Consider the following 18087-nt stretch of genomic DNA (forward strand, 5'->3'; position numbering starts at 1 on the left):
CGGTGGTATCTTGTATATTCCAATTGGTATATAATCATGTTGTACGCATGCAATCAGTTTCCTCACATTAAAAAACTGAACCTTCTGATGTATTCAGAATATCCTCTACTGGTGGTTGTTCTGGATGCGGTCCTATGTGAACGGGATTTTACTATCGAAGGGTGAAGAAGCATCGAGATATGACATATAATATGACATACGCAAGTTGAAAAAGAAAAAGAAATGCATTGGTTCAGGATCGAGTCATTCATCATTTGTTATCGTTCATTTTATCATGACATGCGAAATATAGATCAACGTCAGAGAGAAAGGAAAAAAAACAGTATAAATGGACAGCGAAGCGAAGCAGGCATCTAGCCGGATTTGCTTTGTAATCGTAATGTAATGTAATGTAAAGTATATTGTATATTGAATTCTTTCTTTTCGATTTCTTTGTCAATCAAATCCCCTTCTTGTCTGTATCCTCCATTTTCAATCTCCTCATGAACAGTCTAGACTAAGCACCATACTGATTTCTCCTCGCACCTCCGTACCTAGGACTTCCATTTCCCCCTTGATTACCAAACGGACTTTGACCGGTGTTGGTATTATTCGAACCATAAGGACCTGAATAACTTGCTCTTGCCTGATGCCCCCCTCCTCCTCCATAAGAAGGTTGTAAAGGGGTATACATCATTCCCATGCCATTATTATCCCTCGAATCTCCAAACGCATCGAAACTACCAGCTGCGGAAGCAGAATTGGGATTGGCGTTGGAAGTAGCAGCGGGTGGAGGATAGGTAGGAAGACCCGTCGTATTTCCACTATAAGAAGTTCGATGATGATGTGGTGAAGGATCATATTCCCTTCTTGTTGACGAACCATACTCTGAATTACTGTTGGTAGGCGGGGATACGCCTATATGAGGCTGCATTTGATAAGTTTGATTTCCAGATAAACTAGGATGCGTCCTATGGTTTCCATGGCCGTGGCCTAGACTATGACTTTGTTGATGATGATGAGTAGAATACGCATTACCAGGCATTAACCAATTCCCACCACCTGACGAACCAGCCAATTCAGCTTGTTCCTGTAGATATTCCAATTGTGGATAAGAAGCATTATGCAAGGACGATTGTTTTTGATGTCCTTGTTGTCTCTTCTCCCATTCCCTGGTGAAATCATCACGGTTCATCACCGGAGTGAGCGAATTTCTAGTCCCGGAGGGATCTTGAGCGCTGAATTGGACTAATCTGGCCAAAGCAGGTGGGATAGCGTCCATCTGATTGATGGTATTTGCTCTGTTACGCGTAACAGGGTAATACGAATTGGGAGGTGGATTAGTGGTAGACAAGTTCATTGCATTAGATGTATTGCCAGGTTGACGTAGCTGAGTATGTGAAGTGGATGCATTGAGAGACGGAACGCGCTGCTGTTGGTATGATGCTTGAATTGGTGGCATCTGCCATTGACCTGAAGGCTGTCTCTGACTTTGCTGAGCAGGCATTTGTTGACTGGGTATACGATGTCCTTGACCATAGACTTGTTGTTGAAATTGTTGCATATTGTATCCAGGCGAGAAAGGTCCAGGTCGAGGGGCATTGGCGGCACTCTGCACTTGAGCGGTATACGATTGATGTTGAGCAAGTTGCTGATTATACGAGGCTGCATCGGAGTAGATTCGTTGCGCCCGAGTGGGAGTGGAGTTTTGCACGAGACCACCATACTTCTTGCTGGATGAAGGCGATGCTGCAGTCTTCTCTGATGATGATGGCTGCGACGATGTCCGACTGGTAGGCGCCGTGGGCTATAACAAGCATTGTCAGCGATCCTGGCTCAATCTGTGCATAGCTGTCGAGGCTTACCTGGAATGGCCCAGTGAACTTCTCTCCGGTGATGAAAGGGTGTTTAGCAGCTTGCTGAGGCGACCATCGTTTGATAGGATCCATGTTTAGCAGACCTTCGGCGAAATCGACAAAGGCTCTTCTCATAGCCATTTCTGCGATAGTCACCTGTCAGGTCCGTTGCATGATATTGACACTCATTGTTGGACTCACCTTTATCAATGTCAGACTGCTTAGCACCTCTTTTACTGAAAGAATACTCCATGATTATATCTTTCAATTTGGTCTGCTTGAAGTACTGCTTGGAAGGCTGTTCATCCGTTCGATGTTCAGATGCGTATTGTTGCATCGATTTTAGCTTGTAGACTTTCCGACCATACGCATCGGTAGAAGTGTTGAAGAATTCGTGGGTTTGTTTTCCAACTTCCAGTAAGTGCGTAGGTGGGGTACTGCCGAAATCAATCAAAGGTGAGTCAGCAATCAAGTCACAGACGGATATGATGGTAGGTGACTCACCCCAACATGTCGACTATCCTGGATAGCTGATTATATTCGCTTGTACCAGGGAACAGTGGCAATCCCAAGAACAGTTCTACCACAATACATCCCAAGGACCACATATCGATGGCAGTTGAGTATGGCAGACCTAATAAAACTTCGGGTGATCGATAGAACCTTGACTGGATGTATGTGTATACAGTTTGCATTTCATGACAGGCTGAACCGAAATCGATGATCTTGATTTGAGGGGATTGAAGGCTGTGGGGTTGAGGACATCAGCTCTTGTTCGAGATGGACAGAGAATAGTATTTCACAAGTCACAAGTTACAATCAAGAGGCGATGATGATCGAGGATGAAGACAGTGAAACATGTGAAAGAGAGTCCATTGGTATACGTTGGAAGAATCAACTCACGATTTCAACAATATATTCTCAGGCTTCAAATCACAATGAATCAATCTCGCATCTTTTAACACCGTAAGGCAATCCAACATCTGCCCTGTGAAGACTTTCACCAATTGCGTACTTAATCCCTTGAATTGATTCTGCTTGATGAGTTCGTACAAGTTTGAAGATAAACATTCGAATACCAGACATAAATGGTTCTTGTGGGTGAAAGAATCGTGCATCCTTAGGATATGATGACGATCGTTTGGGTCATGTTGGTTGTTCAACTAATATCGATCAAAGCCAGCCATCCATCAGCAATGTTGAAAGAGGGAAAAGCAAATTGAAGACGACATACCAATTCTAAAATAGCCACTTCCATCTTACTCTGCTGCAAATATGCAGGTTTATTCTTTACCACTTTAACAGCTACGATCTCGTGCGTACGCATATTCTGGCATTTCACTACTTGTCCGAAAGTTCCTTGACCCAATACGTCGAGGATGAGGTATCTACAACATGACATCCCACGATCAGCTTCCATCTCAATAGCTCAAAACATAATGCCGTAAGGTCAAAACTCACCTATCACCACCATGTTCACCGCCCAATACATCATTCACATAAAGGATATAATCCCAATCCTCATTATCTGCTCCATCGTTATGCACAGGTTTACTAGGCTTCGTCAAGACCCTTCTGGGATTATCGGAAGTTTCATATCGGAAAGATGGATTGCATAAATTGTATGTCTGTGGTAAAGCTGTGGTCAGACATTTGAGAGGCTACAAAAAAGGAACGAATGATATATGATCAGTACAACCTTTTTTGTATATCACTCTTCTTCGGAATACTGTTTCACTCACACTGAGGTACTTTCCGGGAGCATCCGGATCCGCTCTCCTACCATTCGGTTGAGCATTCACTACAGGCTTCAAATCCGACCAATCGTGAATATCTCTCAAGCCCGACCTAGAGGGTGTATCCCTCTTATCGTCCCTTGAAGGTAAAGCGCCTCTTGAAGGGGCAAGTTCGTACTTCCCAGCGGGGGTAACAGGCTGACTGGCGGGGTATAATTGGTTAGACATCGATGCTCTACTGGTTGATGGAGGCGGTCTTCCTCCAACGGGAGAAGCGACCGGTCGGTTGGAGGAGGAAGAAGCTGTAGGTGGTGGAGGGTTGTTCCAACTCCTAGGTGAAGTAGGTAAATTCGCAACTTGAGGCGGCGGTGGTATACTTGGCGATTGCGAATTGGAAAATGCCGCTGTCGATGTGGATACATCATAAGGATTCAATAGTGGTGAAGAGAGACTTGGACTTTCCCCTCCACCACTCAATGGAGTAGGCTTGGCGAATGGCGAGAGTTGATCCGAAGTTTTAGATTGGTATGAGCCTGTGGATGACATTCGCTGATTGATTGATGGTCGTCTATAATCCGTCCAATGACTTTGATCTGAGGAAGCAGCAGATGTAGGTCCGGGATCAGATCCTCTAGGTATATATGGATTGGTGGATTGGTATGCTGAGCTCGATTCGTTGGTAGCTTGCTGTTGACGAAGTGCATGAGCAGGTACAGGAGGAGGATCCATGGATGTATTGCTTGAATAAGTTTTACTGGGAGACATGACTATGTCCCTACTTTGTTGAGGTTGCTGGGGTTGTCCAGAGTACCCATGATAAATCTGTCTCTGAGCTTGAGCGTTGTTGGAATAGTTGCCTGACCAGCTGGATGATGAGGAAGCTGCTGATGGTATGGTGGGTAAACCGCCAGGATTGATATTATCGCTTACGTCCATATTACCAAATCCACTTTCCACATCATCTGATCTATATGCAAAAGGGTCCTTCTTCCTTGATCCTCCCAATGATGCGCTTCTTCCGAGGTAGCTGTGTGAGTGCGAGTTAGAAGGAACCGAGAAAGGAGGTGGCATCAACTCATCCGAAGTTGGCTGATGATGCTGAGGAAATGGTATCGATCCGTATGGTATAGCACTCTGATTAGGTCTCTGCGAGTTCGGTATAGGTGGCATACCCCCTCCAGTGTTTGGCACTCTAGGCGAAGCTGAAAAGGGGGAAGAGAGTATTCCTCCGGTATAGCTGGCCTGATTATTGCGATGAGCGGAAGCAGGTGGAGGAGGGGGAATCTGAGGTGGTCCATCTATGTTTGTCCGGATTGGGGGTAAGGTCGACCCTCCAGCAGCAGATGGATGATGATTGAAGAGAGGCAAAGAGAATGGGTCGTCTTCCATCTTGGAGTAATCGTGATACGAGGAAGGACGAGACATGGACGGTGACAATCAGCTCAAAAAAGTGCAAGGGAAGGATTGGGAAGATTGCCTTGGCTCTTTCTTTCGAAGCGATGAACAGCTTGTTGCTGGACGAGACGTAAGAGACTGCGACGGGGTAAGATGCTGAATAGAGGATCGAGTGAACAGATGGAGGAAAATAGGTGCTCCGTCAGATGTTTGCAGCGGTACGAGAGTCCAGGCAGAATGATACCTGCAGAACCAAGACAACCACGGTCAACTCGGTGATCGATGTCAAAGCAAGGATCATATGGCTGAGAGACTAGAGACGAGGGCAGCTTACCTTGTTCTCCTATCTGGATGCCAGATCACACAGCCGAGAGGACAAATCTTCTTCCTCCTCGCTCGCTTCTGATGGATCCACGTCGCAGTAAGATGATAGGGGGATGAGTCGCGGAAACGGGAAGTGCGACAGTCAGGTAAGTTGACTGTTGATCGCTCGTTATGAAGCTGCTTTTATATGAGGATGTATACGACCATGTAGCTGTGACTGCTATGGAGGTGTGATAGGGTAACGAAGTGGACTAGAAGACGTTGTCATGTATGTGCTACATATGAGCTTTGTATTGAGTGTATGGTTTATGGTGCACTGAGAGTGAGATGCACCTCATACGCGTGCCATACATAGTCAAGTGAGTGACGTTGTGCTGAGTTGCATCTAAACTGATCGGACCCTTAAATTCGTGGCACAATCTCTCATACAGTACTCCAACACCCCCATACATCTATCTCCTTTCATCCTTCTACTCATTCTAAAGAGTCATATCTCATCATGCACACAGATGACACAAGTAGCATGATCTCATATGCCAAGCACAGCAGGGAACGATCCATTTTCATGGGGAATGCATCCGAAGGAATCACAATAACAAATAAACAATCTTTTCATAGTTGCACCTTTTTCTTCATCTAAAGTTTCATTATTACAACTTTTCTACTACTTCATCGCCTAAACGGAGGATGTTCGGCTTAATCACCTCTTCCTAACTTATCCAAAGCTCTGACACCTTGTTCATCCCATTCCTCTTTCGTCACCCAGAATGCCTCTTTGTCTTTCATGATATCAGCCAACACGGCTCCACCTAGGAACACCATGTGTTTCCTTCTTGGGGGGTCTTCAATTCGGATTTTAAAGTTCTATTGAACAAGTCAATGGCCATGTCAGATCATATTCCCCCGATTCTATTTTGTGCCCCGCCAGGGCTATGGGTTAGACGGGTAAACTTACAGATAATCTAGAAGCGTCACCACCCAACACTCTGGTGAGGTACAATTGTTTCATTTCCTTTTCCAATCTAGATGGGAAACCGGGGTACATCGAAGATCCACCAGAAAGTACGATGTGCTTATATAATTCTGATCGGGTATCCACGGCAGCTTGCTGGATAGTCTGGAAAAGGAGTTCTAGAGAGAAGCAAAAATCAGCAGCTCGTCAACTTATATTGCGAGGTACTCACCGGCTACACCAGGTTGTTCGACATCGACCAGATGAGGTTGGAACATGCATTCGGGAGCTTCGTATCTTTCCGAACCGACCTTGATGACTCGACCGTCTGGCAGCTGCGAGTACAGTACTTCACATCAGTAATAGGCTCATATGAATCATCTTCAGCGAATGCAACCGTCTCCTCTCTCGAAACGTTTTACCATCAGCTTCTTATCTATTGCGTCTTGCAATACATCTTGCATAGCCCGACTTATTTCACCTTCATACTCTTTTGTGCTCTTTTTGCTCAAATATTCAACTCACCGTATAATTCTCCACCAAGACCGTTGTCTCCTCTCCCAACTTCTTATCACTCTCCAGATCGTAACTCGTAAAGCACAAAGCCTCCTTGATTCCTCTGACAGTTTCGAAATCTGCTGTTCTCTCAAACGCGTATCCTCTCATCAACAACAATTTGATCAAGTACCTGGTAACATCTCTTCCTGCCACGTCTAGTCTTCTGGTCAAGTGGGGAAGGGCGAATCCATCGTACACTGGTACGATGTGGGTGACACCGTCTCCTGAATCGACGACTACTCCAGTTTGGAGACCTACAAGGTAGAAGTTTGTCAGCAGTGATTCTACCCATGTTCGAAAGTGAACAAAGGCAGAAGAATGGTCCCCCGAGGACGTTGACATCCCTCAAAGAGTAGATAGCGACACATATTATGTATTTGAAAAGATGAAATGTCTGAAATTGGGGTACAGTCCCACTCACCCTGAGCATACAACGTCAATACCGCCTGAATAGCCACGTAAATCCCACCAAATCCATACTGTTCAAACATCACCTCTGCCATCTTATGTCTATTCACTTTAGGGTTCATTGGAGGTTCAGTCAACAGTACTTTCCTACCTCTAGGATCGATCTGAAGCTTCTCTTGGAAAGTGTAATCCCATAAATGACCCATATCTTCCCAGTTCTTTACTATACCATGTTCCATCGGTTGACTGACTTGCAAGAAACTTCTAAATTCGGATGCCTCATCGCCAACCATTATATCTTTGATTTGGGACGTGCCGAGTCGTTCTTCCGCTCTGAGGATGGGTCGACCGACGACTGAGGGAAACACTGGGGAGCATAATGATGTCAGCTATGTCCATCTCTATGTCCAATCGCGTATGTTAAGCTGAGCGCCTGATGTGATAGATATAGATCCAGTGTATACACCGTGATAGCAAGAGACATATAGCTGCACTTTTTGATCTCAACACACTTACCATATTCTGGAAAGTTGGATCCTGCATAACCACATTTCACAAACTGTTACATACACCATCAGCCACAAGTTGCCACTCTATCACTAGCTGAAGTGATCCATTACTCACACCAGTACCATTGTCCACGACGAGGGGGACTGAAGGGTCCATTGTAGATCAAGAGCGATGAGTGATATGATAGGATCTAAAGTGACGCGATGGTCTGACGCAGTCTTCTTTCAAGTCGATGGGGCTACGGATGGCTTGAGGTAGTCTAGGTCTCTATTTGTATGGTGTTGAATATGTATGTGAAGCTTCCGACTGTCGACTGTCAACGGCCAATGGTCAGCTGTCAACATCCACCATCGTATATCCCACATCGCCTTGGATCCTTGAACGAGTGTGATGAACGTCACCAAGCGGTAATCAACCCTGAATCCATGTTAGGCATGCGAGAGGCTGGGTCGCGCACCTAAATTTTGGAGAACGCGAATTGGGTGGCAATTCAACGAAAACACCCAAAACATCTGCAATCGTCATCAGATTAGATAATTCACTCTTTCTCTCTCTCTCTCTCTATATCTATGTATATTCACTGTTATTCTGCGTTGCTCAGCTATCTATCTTAAATCGACATTTATCTGCTACGGGAAACCTACAGCCGAGAAGATGGTCTGTAAAAAGTGCGAAAAGGTAATTACCTACACCACACCTCCTTCATTCATCCATATTCAAAGATGGTCTTCTCGTCTGCCATCTTGTGAATTATCATGGCTGACACTGCTCGCCTACGCAGAAACTCTCAACAGTCGCCGCTCCCGACCCATTCCAACCTTCCTCCTCAACCCGTAAGATAGGCGAGAACAAACTCCTATCCGCTCGAGCAAGAGCTTCGCCATACGTCAAACCCGGTACAGGGGGTGCAGGAGGTATCAAGAAAGGTAGTATAAATCCTTATGGAAACAAATGTATAGATTGTAAGGTGGGTTATCATATGATCCTCTTGCCTTTCGGTTCATGTCTGGATACTTATCGTTTTATATCTTATAGCAATCGGTTCAGCAGAATAACGCTTCGAGGTGTCAGAAATGCGCATATAAAAAGGTAAGTCGGTATTTGTCGTACTCGTGATATAATATATGTATACATACATATGTATATGTATCCTCACTTCTATCTTTTGGATCTGGTATCGAAAATTAGAACTGACATTCTCTTCTTGACATTCCTACATAGGGATTATGTGCGATATGCGGTAACTTGGTATTAGATACTTCTCGTAAGTCCAGATATTCCCACTCAAACAGAATTTCAGAAACTGATCATCGTTTTGATCCTATCCATCTAGGTTATAAGCAAACTACGAAATAATGAAACAAAATAATTTTCCCCATCCTTCGCTGTTTAGTCTCATTCCCTCAGGCCAATGTCATCCCGTTTCAATCATAAACTATAATGTTGTATAACGATGATTTTGTATGATATCATGAAATGCCGAATGTCCATGTTGGATTAGATGATGAATACAAATCGTATCACTCAACCACCATGCCACATATATAGGATAGATTGGATATCTCTCAACACGCATCATATACTCCCTATCACACAGTGAATGTGACTGACAAATTCATCAACCAGGACCATTCATTATAAACATTATAAACATTATAAACATTATAAACATATGCACATAGGAGAAGCAAAATATCTATATGAGCTACACATTGAATCAGATTTTACTATCACTTATCACTTATCACGTCTAATCAAACTACCAAACCTCTTCAACCCTCCACCCATACTCATACTCATTCTTTTTTCTTTTCCTCCATTTCCACTTCCATTTCCATTCTCGTTCTCATTACCATCCATATTCCTCTCTCCAACCTGTTGCTGCTGTTGGTTTTGATTATAAGTATTCGCATAATCCTCATCAACCGTCCCAACCTCACTAACACTAGGTGGTGTACCCTTCTGAGCCAATCCCACCATTGACATTGCTCTCTGTCCCAATCCCATCCCCATCGCTGATAAACTCAAATTGGATGAACTGTTCCAACTCGATCTCTTATCCCTGTCGGACGTTGACGGCGTCTTCCTTAAACTTCCTTGCGGCAGAATAGGTGTAAGTGTAGGTGTTTGACTACCATGTCGACTGTGGCTGTATGAATGGGTGTTGGTTGGTATAGTATTGATACTTTCCCTAGGAGACGAAGTAGCGTTACTATTACTATTCGCGGTATGTATACTCAGTACTCCTCCACCTCCAGTTGGACCCAATTTCAATTTAGGTAATTTGTAAGATCCATCTCCACTACCACGCGACGAATTCTCGTAGTGGGATATGACAGGTGAATTGTAAGTGGGTAGAGGTAAAGGTGGCAACGGATGATTAGGAGGTGAAGTAAATTCGAAATTGTTCTTGCTATGATCGAAAGACGGTGTATGATCTTCTGTGGAAGAAGATTCAGATTGTCGAGGTAAAAGTGTTATCTCTTCGGAGAATGTTTTATAAAACTCTTTATGACCACGTAAGCAAAAAGATCAGCGTGTGAATCGAATATACTGTCAGACGAATATATCCACTCACGAGTTCTTAGTGCCTCGTGGAAAGCTATGTCTTTACAGACCACTTTATGCACTTTCAAACTATCTTGAATCGATTTAACGTATGCTAAGATTGATAAACGAAGTTGATCGATCTCAGAGGTAAATTCGGGATGCTTCTGAACATAAGTTCCATCAAGGAAAACCTATGAATATGCAAAGATACTTCATCAGCTAATATCGTCAAACGCAGGTGACGATGGCTGATCAACTGACCTTTCTATAAGTCTTGACACCACCACTGACGGGAGAATCAACCGCACCATTGATAGCTGTACCAAGTAATTTCGACCTGTCATTTTCCAGAATCAGCTGACCACTTCTGCTGTTGAGTTTCTGTTAACTTACTCGGGCAAATGACCATTCTTCCCTTTACTTAACCTTACCAAATTCTTAGTAGCTTTTTCAACCTCCATGATAGCCATATTGACAGGTGGGATCTGTTCATATCTTATGTTAACAATCTCACTTCTATTCAGAATATTCGGTAGTTCCTCTTTAGCTATCACGTCGATAGATCGTTAGCTCTGATAATCATCAAGCTCCCTTATAAGGAAAGCTGGATTTCCAACTTACTAGTAACCACCGTCTTCTCAGTCCAGGTAAGTACCATCTCCGATTCATTTTGATCCCTCATATAAGGTCTCAAACTTGAAAACTCCCTAATCCCATTGAATCTCCAATGAGACTGTACATTCTCCGCCACACTATCTGAGAAAATTGGTTTGGACAGATCGGGCTCGGGCGACAGAGGCGTCACCCATATGAGAGGTTCGGACGATTCGCGTGCGGCAGATGGAGGTGGAATCTTGGATCGATGGAGGGTAGCTTGAGGATGTTTCAACTGAAGGATATCGCAACTTCGGGACAAACTCCATCAATCAGCTTCTATACAATATGACTTGATACAGCAGATATGCATGATGATCGCTTACAATTCAGAATACCTCTGCCACGGTTCACCTTTGACCACGAAATCTTTATCTTGATTCAATTGTCCAAATTCGCCAAAGTGGGCCTAAAGGTATACACATATATCAGCTCGATATTTTGTGCCCTCAAATATTGTGTTGACTTACAACTCTGAAATACTCCGGTTTACCTCTACCGCCAGCACCTATCTTCTCCCACAGCGCAGCTTGATGATGCAACAACTCTGTTAATTTGGCTACATCAAAGGTCATACTTTGATGCTGTACAGTCAACTCCTGACATAGCTCCAAGGCATGTTCGTAAGCTTCAGCTTCGGCTATACCAATCACGAGTGAATGTCAGCAAACAAGGATATCATTATGTCCATTGACCAAGGGGGGTTGACTCACCGAAATATCCGATAGCATGGTAATAAAGTGCTTCTTTCCTTTGGAAATGATTCTGAGGTGGTAATCGCATTTTCACCTGTTCACCAAGTTTCAATTCATCCAGCAGATCACTCTTCAAATCCCAATTGTATATCTGAGCATGTAGCCGAATTGATAATCCAGCAGATAACCAGTTTCGATTCGAAACCGATATATCTACTAATTGCTGAATGAATTTGAAGTATAGATCGTTCCGACCGATCTTCTCCACGAAAGTCATCAATCGATACATCGCTGACATCTTCTCGTCGGACCATTCAACCGAATCGGGGATATCTCGGAGGGATAATAATAGATCGATGAATAGTTCAATTTCATCGAGGAAAATTGAAACTTTCTCCGTGAACGCATCGTCGATAGATGGGGTCGATTCGAATACTGCTCGGAGCTGAGCGACGAAATACGCTCGCATTGTCGGATCACTAGCCGAAGTTGTCGATTTCGATGCGAACTGAAAACACCACCATATCAGCTAACCATCCCTATTGCCCAAAAAGGATCGACCTACAAGTTTATCAAGTTTGGCAAAAATCTCAGTTTCGATCGTATCGAATTTCCCTTCAATGACATATTCCGCATATATCATCGAGAACAGGATCTCCACAGCAGTTTCACACATCACATCATGACTCGAAAGGCATAATCCCAATATTCGTTCGGCCAAGCCCGTGAATCGAGTTTGATACTGCACCACGGCCAGATGATCAGCTACTTGGAAGACTAACCTGCGCATGAAGGCTGACTTACTCCTCCATATCTCAATTCCACTCCATCGACTTTCCCATGCGGCCCGTCGACCGGCCACCCGATAGCATTCCACAATCTACCCAATAGAGCCGCACCTTCATCTCTCAGATCCCCAGCAATAATCCACTCGGCTCTTCGACGCTGTTGGGTCATATCTTCCAATGCCAATTCTTCACTCCCGCAAAACTCGCAGAGCAATTCGAATAACCTGGTCCAAAGGGTGATGTCGAACGAATCGGCATTTTCGATAGATGGGATGAAATGTTCTGATTCTAACAGCGGTGTGAGGGTAGTTAGGAATTTCGAGATTGATGAGAATGACATTAGAGATAACGTCAACCATTGTTTGGGAAAGGCCGAAAATCCAATGACAGATGAACAGAATGCGAAAGTCGATTTTAGAGTGTCGCTCAACGAACACACCCCTTCGATGTCTAATACTTCGTTCAGCCATCTGGTTATATTGGGCCTAGGTGACGATAGGATCAAAGTAAGGATTACGACGGCAGTCTCAGCCAATCCGCAATTGAAGGTTTCGGAAGATGGTAGAGCATCTTGCCCAGCATTCTGTTGTCTTTCCAATAATGATGGAGGAGGTAACTCGGATATAAGAGCGAACGGATGAGTAGAAGGGAATACGTCGGGAGTGGACTTCCATATAGTCGATGTTGGCGAGGATCTTTGACGATTCAAGGTGACTTTTGTTTTTGCGCTCAAAAGTTCGAAGTATGACTCGTATAGACTGTTTCCATATATCAGCGAAAAGGCTACGAATGACATCTACTTGAGAAAAAAGATCGTACTCACGTCGGCAAAAGGGTCAAACAGTACTCTATGTTATCCTCTTCTTGTATCCTCAGCGTGTTATCATCCTTGATCAGGGGTGAGTCGAGCCATTCCTGCAACTTGTTCACTGTCCAAGCGATGACCTAGAATATCGAGTATCAGCTCAACTCCTCACTTAGGCAATGAGAGTCTTCGCTCAGCGCACCGTGACAGCCAAACGATTACATTCCAACCATCTAACCCTCTTTCCATCCTTCGTAATCTGACTATCATCGTTCCCTATAGTCCTCAATTCATCAAACGAACCAAGGTGGGGTTTGACCCATCTTACAATTGCAGGTACGAGTATCGATCTACTTTCTGAACTTTCAAACACATTCTTGACCACTTGTAGCAGTAGAAGCAATTTGTATATTGCTATACTTCCAGTAGCGAAAGTGAGGGTATCGGCAAATTGAATCACCATTTCTGCGATTTCTAGCGGTTGGAATATCCTTGATAAGTCAGGTAGAATATCGGCATAATGCTGTACTGCTAATGTTTGCGTGCCTATCAATTGCTTTTCGTTCGATCGCATCAACGAATTGATCTCTTCTAGGATGGACTTGGTCTGGGAGCGGAATTCCGATTCGATATGGGTGGAAGTAGCGTCTAGACCTATACCTCTAGCTCTATCATGTTCGCGCGATCGTATGATGAACCTAAAGAATAAATGCCAAACTTTGAGGAAAGCTCGATACTCCGTCGTAGAAGGGGTAGACATCACTTTTTTCATACATCTCAACAAGTTGAATGCTGATGAAGGATAGTGATATTGGGTGTCGATGTATAGGTTGAAGACATTCTTGAAGTTCGGGAATCTTCTATCGGAAGTCATAGCGAGCACTTTGATTAGCGATTTGAGGATCAATAGCTCAACTTCGTCTTGACGAGCTCCGTGATCTGTGATCAAAATCGAGAAAAGAGCATCAAAGACCGAAGGCACGAATTTGGCAATCTCATCTTCGGAGACGAAACTGAATAATTGGAGGGTCGAGCATAGGACGTCGATGTTGCCTCCTCCAGAAGTGTGCCATACGAACAAAGCTCGTAGAGTGTTGTCTTGAGTTTGTAGACTGGAGCAAAGGTATGTTCGAAGGGTGACTCGATCTCGAAGGGGGACGAGAGATTTCGTAAGTGTCGGTGAGAGTCCAGATTCCGGTTGAGCCAAAGCAGGTGCTTCGAGATAAGCATTTGGGGTGGGTGGAACATTCCTTTCATTCTTGTACAGCATCAGATCATGATCGCCGTCCTTTATACATGCTGTACCATCAACCAGGGGTAGATAAGCGAAAGCGAAAGGCTGTTCTAGCTCCGATGGGTCAGGGTTCAAATGGCGTTCTTTTCCTCTTGACCGGAATGTAAGGAATAGATGGTATCCTACAGCTTGAGCTGATGCCGGTAAAGATATTTTTACCAATTCCCCAAAAGTCGGTCGATCGTTTCGGTGAAACACTAATGAGTGATACTGAGCTACAGGGGGTTCCCCACATCCACCAGCTACCATCACATCAGGTACAACCGATCCGTCTCCGCGTCGCACTTCGATAGTGACTTGCACATCACCTTGATAGGTAGGTATGACAGACTTCCGTACTCGTATCGATCCTCCTGGATTGGTAGGTGCAGGAGTGAATATCGCAGACCAGAGCTTGACGTAGAGGTCGTTTCGGATGGTACCGGGGTATACTACATCGGGAAAGCCCAGACGTGCTGAAAGAGGGATATTAAGGAGAAGGGAGGGATGTTCACGTATGACCTGAGGGGCAGCGCCTTGGAAGATTTTCAGGCTTAGGGCGATGGCTTCGGCTCTGCAAAGGGATTTGTCAGCTGAAATCCATGTCATTTATGATCAGCGCGCACAGCTCAGCTCACCTTGATGATGTGACGTATTCTTTTACTCGGTTGTGAATGATATTTTCATGCAGAGTAGCAAAAGTAGCTTCATCTTTAGGGAGATATATAGGTACGTGAAATTCAACTCCCGTGCCCATTTTATCCGTTCCATCAGCGAGGAGCCTGGTCGAAGGTGGTAATTGGAGTACAGCACATCCCATCGGACGACGAAAAGTAGGTTTCCCTTCCATCGAGCTCGAATGACCATTAGTGGTATATGAAGTATCGATGGTGGGTGTTCTTTGACCACCATATCCGGATGTGACCGAGAAAGAATCGTCCGTCAATGTATCCAGCATTGAGGGATTTCCGTGAGCTGCACTTCCTTCTGATATACCATACAGACTCGTTCTTTGACCTGCAGCAGGTCTAATAGCCATCGATCCACTTTCCTGCCTCATCTTCATCGCTCCGTTTCTCACTATTCGACAAACTAGATAGATGTCATGAGCTAGATCATCGAGTTTCAAGTCGACAAACAGGGTTCGTAATTTTCCCAATCGTTGTTCACCGTCTCGAGCGGGACTCCCAAGATGGTTGAGTACTAGACAGAACTCTTCGGTGACAAATCGACTTTCCGCTTTATTGTACAATGAGAAGTATAGCTCGGCGGTCTCTCCGGGAGCACATGGATTGGCAATGAACGCCCTGACGTCAAGGAAGCAATGATAGTAGGATCCCGAGGTTGAGGGTTGACTAAGACCAGTGGCAGTAGCATCGATAAGGGAGAAAGGTTGGGCAGAAGGAAGAGTCGGACGAGGATCAATCAGACTGGGAAATTTGCCAAATAGATTATCGAGGGGTATCAGATCGATATAGGCCAGCTAGAGGTATTGTCAGCTTGACGCGTTCATATCAAGGAGAAAGAAGCGGCTGACCTGGACTTGATATACATAGCAAGCTATTCCTCCGACCCAGCTCGCGCCGGCATAAGCTCTCTCCTTATCTACCACCATGACACTCCCATCTTCCAGACTCCTGACTATCACTTCTAGCCCTTGGGCGACATTGCATTTGACTAGTCTAGAAACGCATTCTCGCCGTATGCGAACAAGCTCATCCCCACTGAGAGTTTGTGATAAGAGTTGCCTTCGACCTAGAAAGAGGGCATCTATGTGTTGCATGACCGTACTAAATAGTCGGTATTCTCGATTAGCTAGATAAGTAGGTAGACGCTGTATGACATTCCATCAGCTATTTGACATTTCGCTATTCCAACTCGTCAACTCACTCCGTACCACTCTCTTATAGCACAGGCTATTTCATCTACCAAAGGCCATTGTTGTCCCGCTATCGTAGAATCTCCAGCAGTCAGTTTCGGTAAAGGTGGTTGTTCTTTGTTTTCTTCTTCCATCTGAGCTATTTTCGACTCCAGTATAAGGGATTTTGGCCTATTTGACCTCAATCCATCTCGCTTCCCCAATGATGATCTTCTTTCCAACTTAGTCGACGATGATCCTCCATTTTGAGCTTCAACATCCACAACATCTCCTTCTACATCTTTCTCCCTCTGAGGACTTGACATATCAGTTCCTTCACCTTCTTCTTCCTCTTTGACCGTATCCATCTCCCCAACCCAGCTCGGATTCGCATTACGAGCTTTCTCCTCTGCAGCTCTGACTGCTCTTTCGTACGCTTCAGTGAGTTCGCCATTATCGTTGGATGCACCCGGTCGTATATGTACAGCTGCGGCCGGGAATATACCGATTAATACAGATGGTTCGGGTCGGGGGTACGTAGCTGAATGGGCTGCGGATGAAGATGGTGCAAGTGATGGTAATGAGACAGCTTGCACGACGTATCTATCGGATAATTCAGCGATAATCCAATCACAAGTGATAAACTGAAAGCTCACCCTCTATACCATAGATCTCCTCTCCCATCCTCCTCCAAACTACATTTGTATTCCTCAAAAGCGAAGAACTCATCTCCTATATCCAGCGGTACTTCATACGCGTTCAGCCTTCCTTCCCCTTCCTCATCCCCACCATGCCTCATACCACTCCACGAGAATCTATTTCGGTTTTTCGTACTCTTCTGATCGTTTGTCTGAGCTGTCGCTGGAGTGGGAGGAGGGGAGCCATCAGGCTGATAAGGATAGATGCAGAATCCCGAATGGATATAAGGTAAAGGCTGCCATGAGCCTGTCGGCCTGAGAAACGAGCACCACATGAAGTCAGCTCATATGATGCACCAGCCAAGATGAGTGGGAAGCGACATACCGCTGGCGTGAAGGTGCAGGAGCCGAAGATGATGAAGAAGAGACAGAACCGAATCCCAAAGCTGAGGTTGAAGCTGACGAGAGATGGCTCATTTCGGATGACAGTTGATCAATGATGATACGTGGTATCTTGGGTATCTTGATGTCGGGTACTATTCCATGAGAGCTGGATGTGGTATAGAGTCAAGAAGAGAATGAGATGGTGATGCAGATGTTGAACGACAGCTGAAATAGCAGACATGGGATATGGATGAATCAATCAATATGTTACGCTCGGGACTGGTAAAACCGTGCCTGAGATCATCGATCATCTCTATTTTGACATTGTTGACACGTTGGAGAATGGGAATGAATGCAGCATGTCCCCTCTGGTACGAAGCACTGTACATAACATTGATGTTCATAGCACACACACATATATATATTCAAGATATGGATCGTAATTCTGAACTGCCCGGACGAGTGACGAGAAAAGGAGAGAGAGGAATGAGAGCCATCATGTCACCGAATTTAGTTGGTTTGTTTATATAAATTGAGTTTATTGGTGAAGAGTTGGAATCTACAAAAGACAGATAAAGAGTAGGGAGCAAGCAAGCAAAGCGCTTGAATTGGTGGACTGGGTCATGTAGAAGTCGTCGAAAGAAAGGAATGAAACAGAAATGTTTGTTTTGGTGTGTTGTGTGTTGACATCGAATTTTGTTGTTAAACGAAAATACAATGGTCA

The 18087-nt window shown here is 44.6% G+C and overlaps 4 protein-coding genes across 4 annotated transcripts; 1 reads left to right on the plus strand and 3 right to left on the minus strand.

Annotated features, from left to right (window-relative positions):
• Positions 1-496: 496 nt before the first annotated feature.
• On the minus strand, positions 497-4960 carry I203_103530 (uncharacterized protein; the record flags this gene model as incomplete). The annotated part of the gene is made up of 8 exons (XM_019147667.1): positions 497-1786; positions 1845-1978; positions 2037-2272; positions 2340-2582; positions 2739-2998; positions 3070-3223; positions 3297-3496; positions 3578-4960. 8 exons carry the CDS (start codon positions 4958-4960, stop codon positions 497-499), a joined length of 3900 nt encoding a protein of 1299 aa, XP_019003332.1.
• Positions 4961-5986: 1026 nt separating this feature from the next.
• Positions 5987-7874, minus strand: I203_103531 (uncharacterized protein; the record flags this gene model as incomplete). Its single annotated transcript, XM_019147666.1, has 7 exons — positions 5987-6154; positions 6246-6421; positions 6475-6577; positions 6768-7054; positions 7222-7575; positions 7725-7767; positions 7833-7874. 7 exons carry the CDS (start codon positions 7872-7874, stop codon positions 5987-5989), a joined length of 1173 nt encoding a protein of 390 aa, XP_019003331.1.
• Positions 7875-8372: 498 nt separating this feature from the next.
• On the plus strand, positions 8373-9074 carry I203_103532 (uncharacterized protein; the record flags this gene model as incomplete). The annotated part of the gene is made up of 5 exons (XM_019147665.1): positions 8373-8396; positions 8500-8685; positions 8754-8807; positions 8940-8982; positions 9052-9074. 5 exons carry the CDS (start codon positions 8373-8375, stop codon positions 9072-9074), a joined length of 330 nt encoding a protein of 109 aa, XP_019003330.1.
• A 381-nt stretch (positions 9075-9455) lies between these two features.
• I203_103533 (uncharacterized protein) lies at positions 9456-17456 on the minus strand (the record flags this gene model as incomplete). The annotated part of the gene is made up of 17 exons (XM_065517334.1): positions 9456-10225; positions 10297-10459; positions 10530-10605; positions 10662-10815; positions 10890-11173; positions 11249-11331; positions 11393-11562; positions 11636-12125; positions 12183-12359; positions 12422-13163; positions 13229-13350; positions 13413-15057; positions 15122-15966; positions 16021-16317; positions 16374-16944; positions 16998-17294; positions 17365-17456. The coding sequence occupies 17 exons, from the start codon at positions 17454-17456 to the stop codon at positions 9456-9458; spliced, it is 6978 nt and encodes a 2325-aa protein (XP_065374152.1).
• Positions 17457-18087: the final 631 nt, after the last annotated feature.

The sequence above is a fragment of the Kwoniella mangroviensis genome, assembly GCF_000507465.2.
Source record: "Kwoniella mangroviensis CBS 8507 chromosome 1 map unlocalized Ctg01, whole genome shotgun sequence".
Lineage (NCBI taxonomy): Eukaryota > Fungi > Basidiomycota > Tremellomycetes > Tremellales > Cryptococcaceae > Kwoniella > Kwoniella mangrovensis.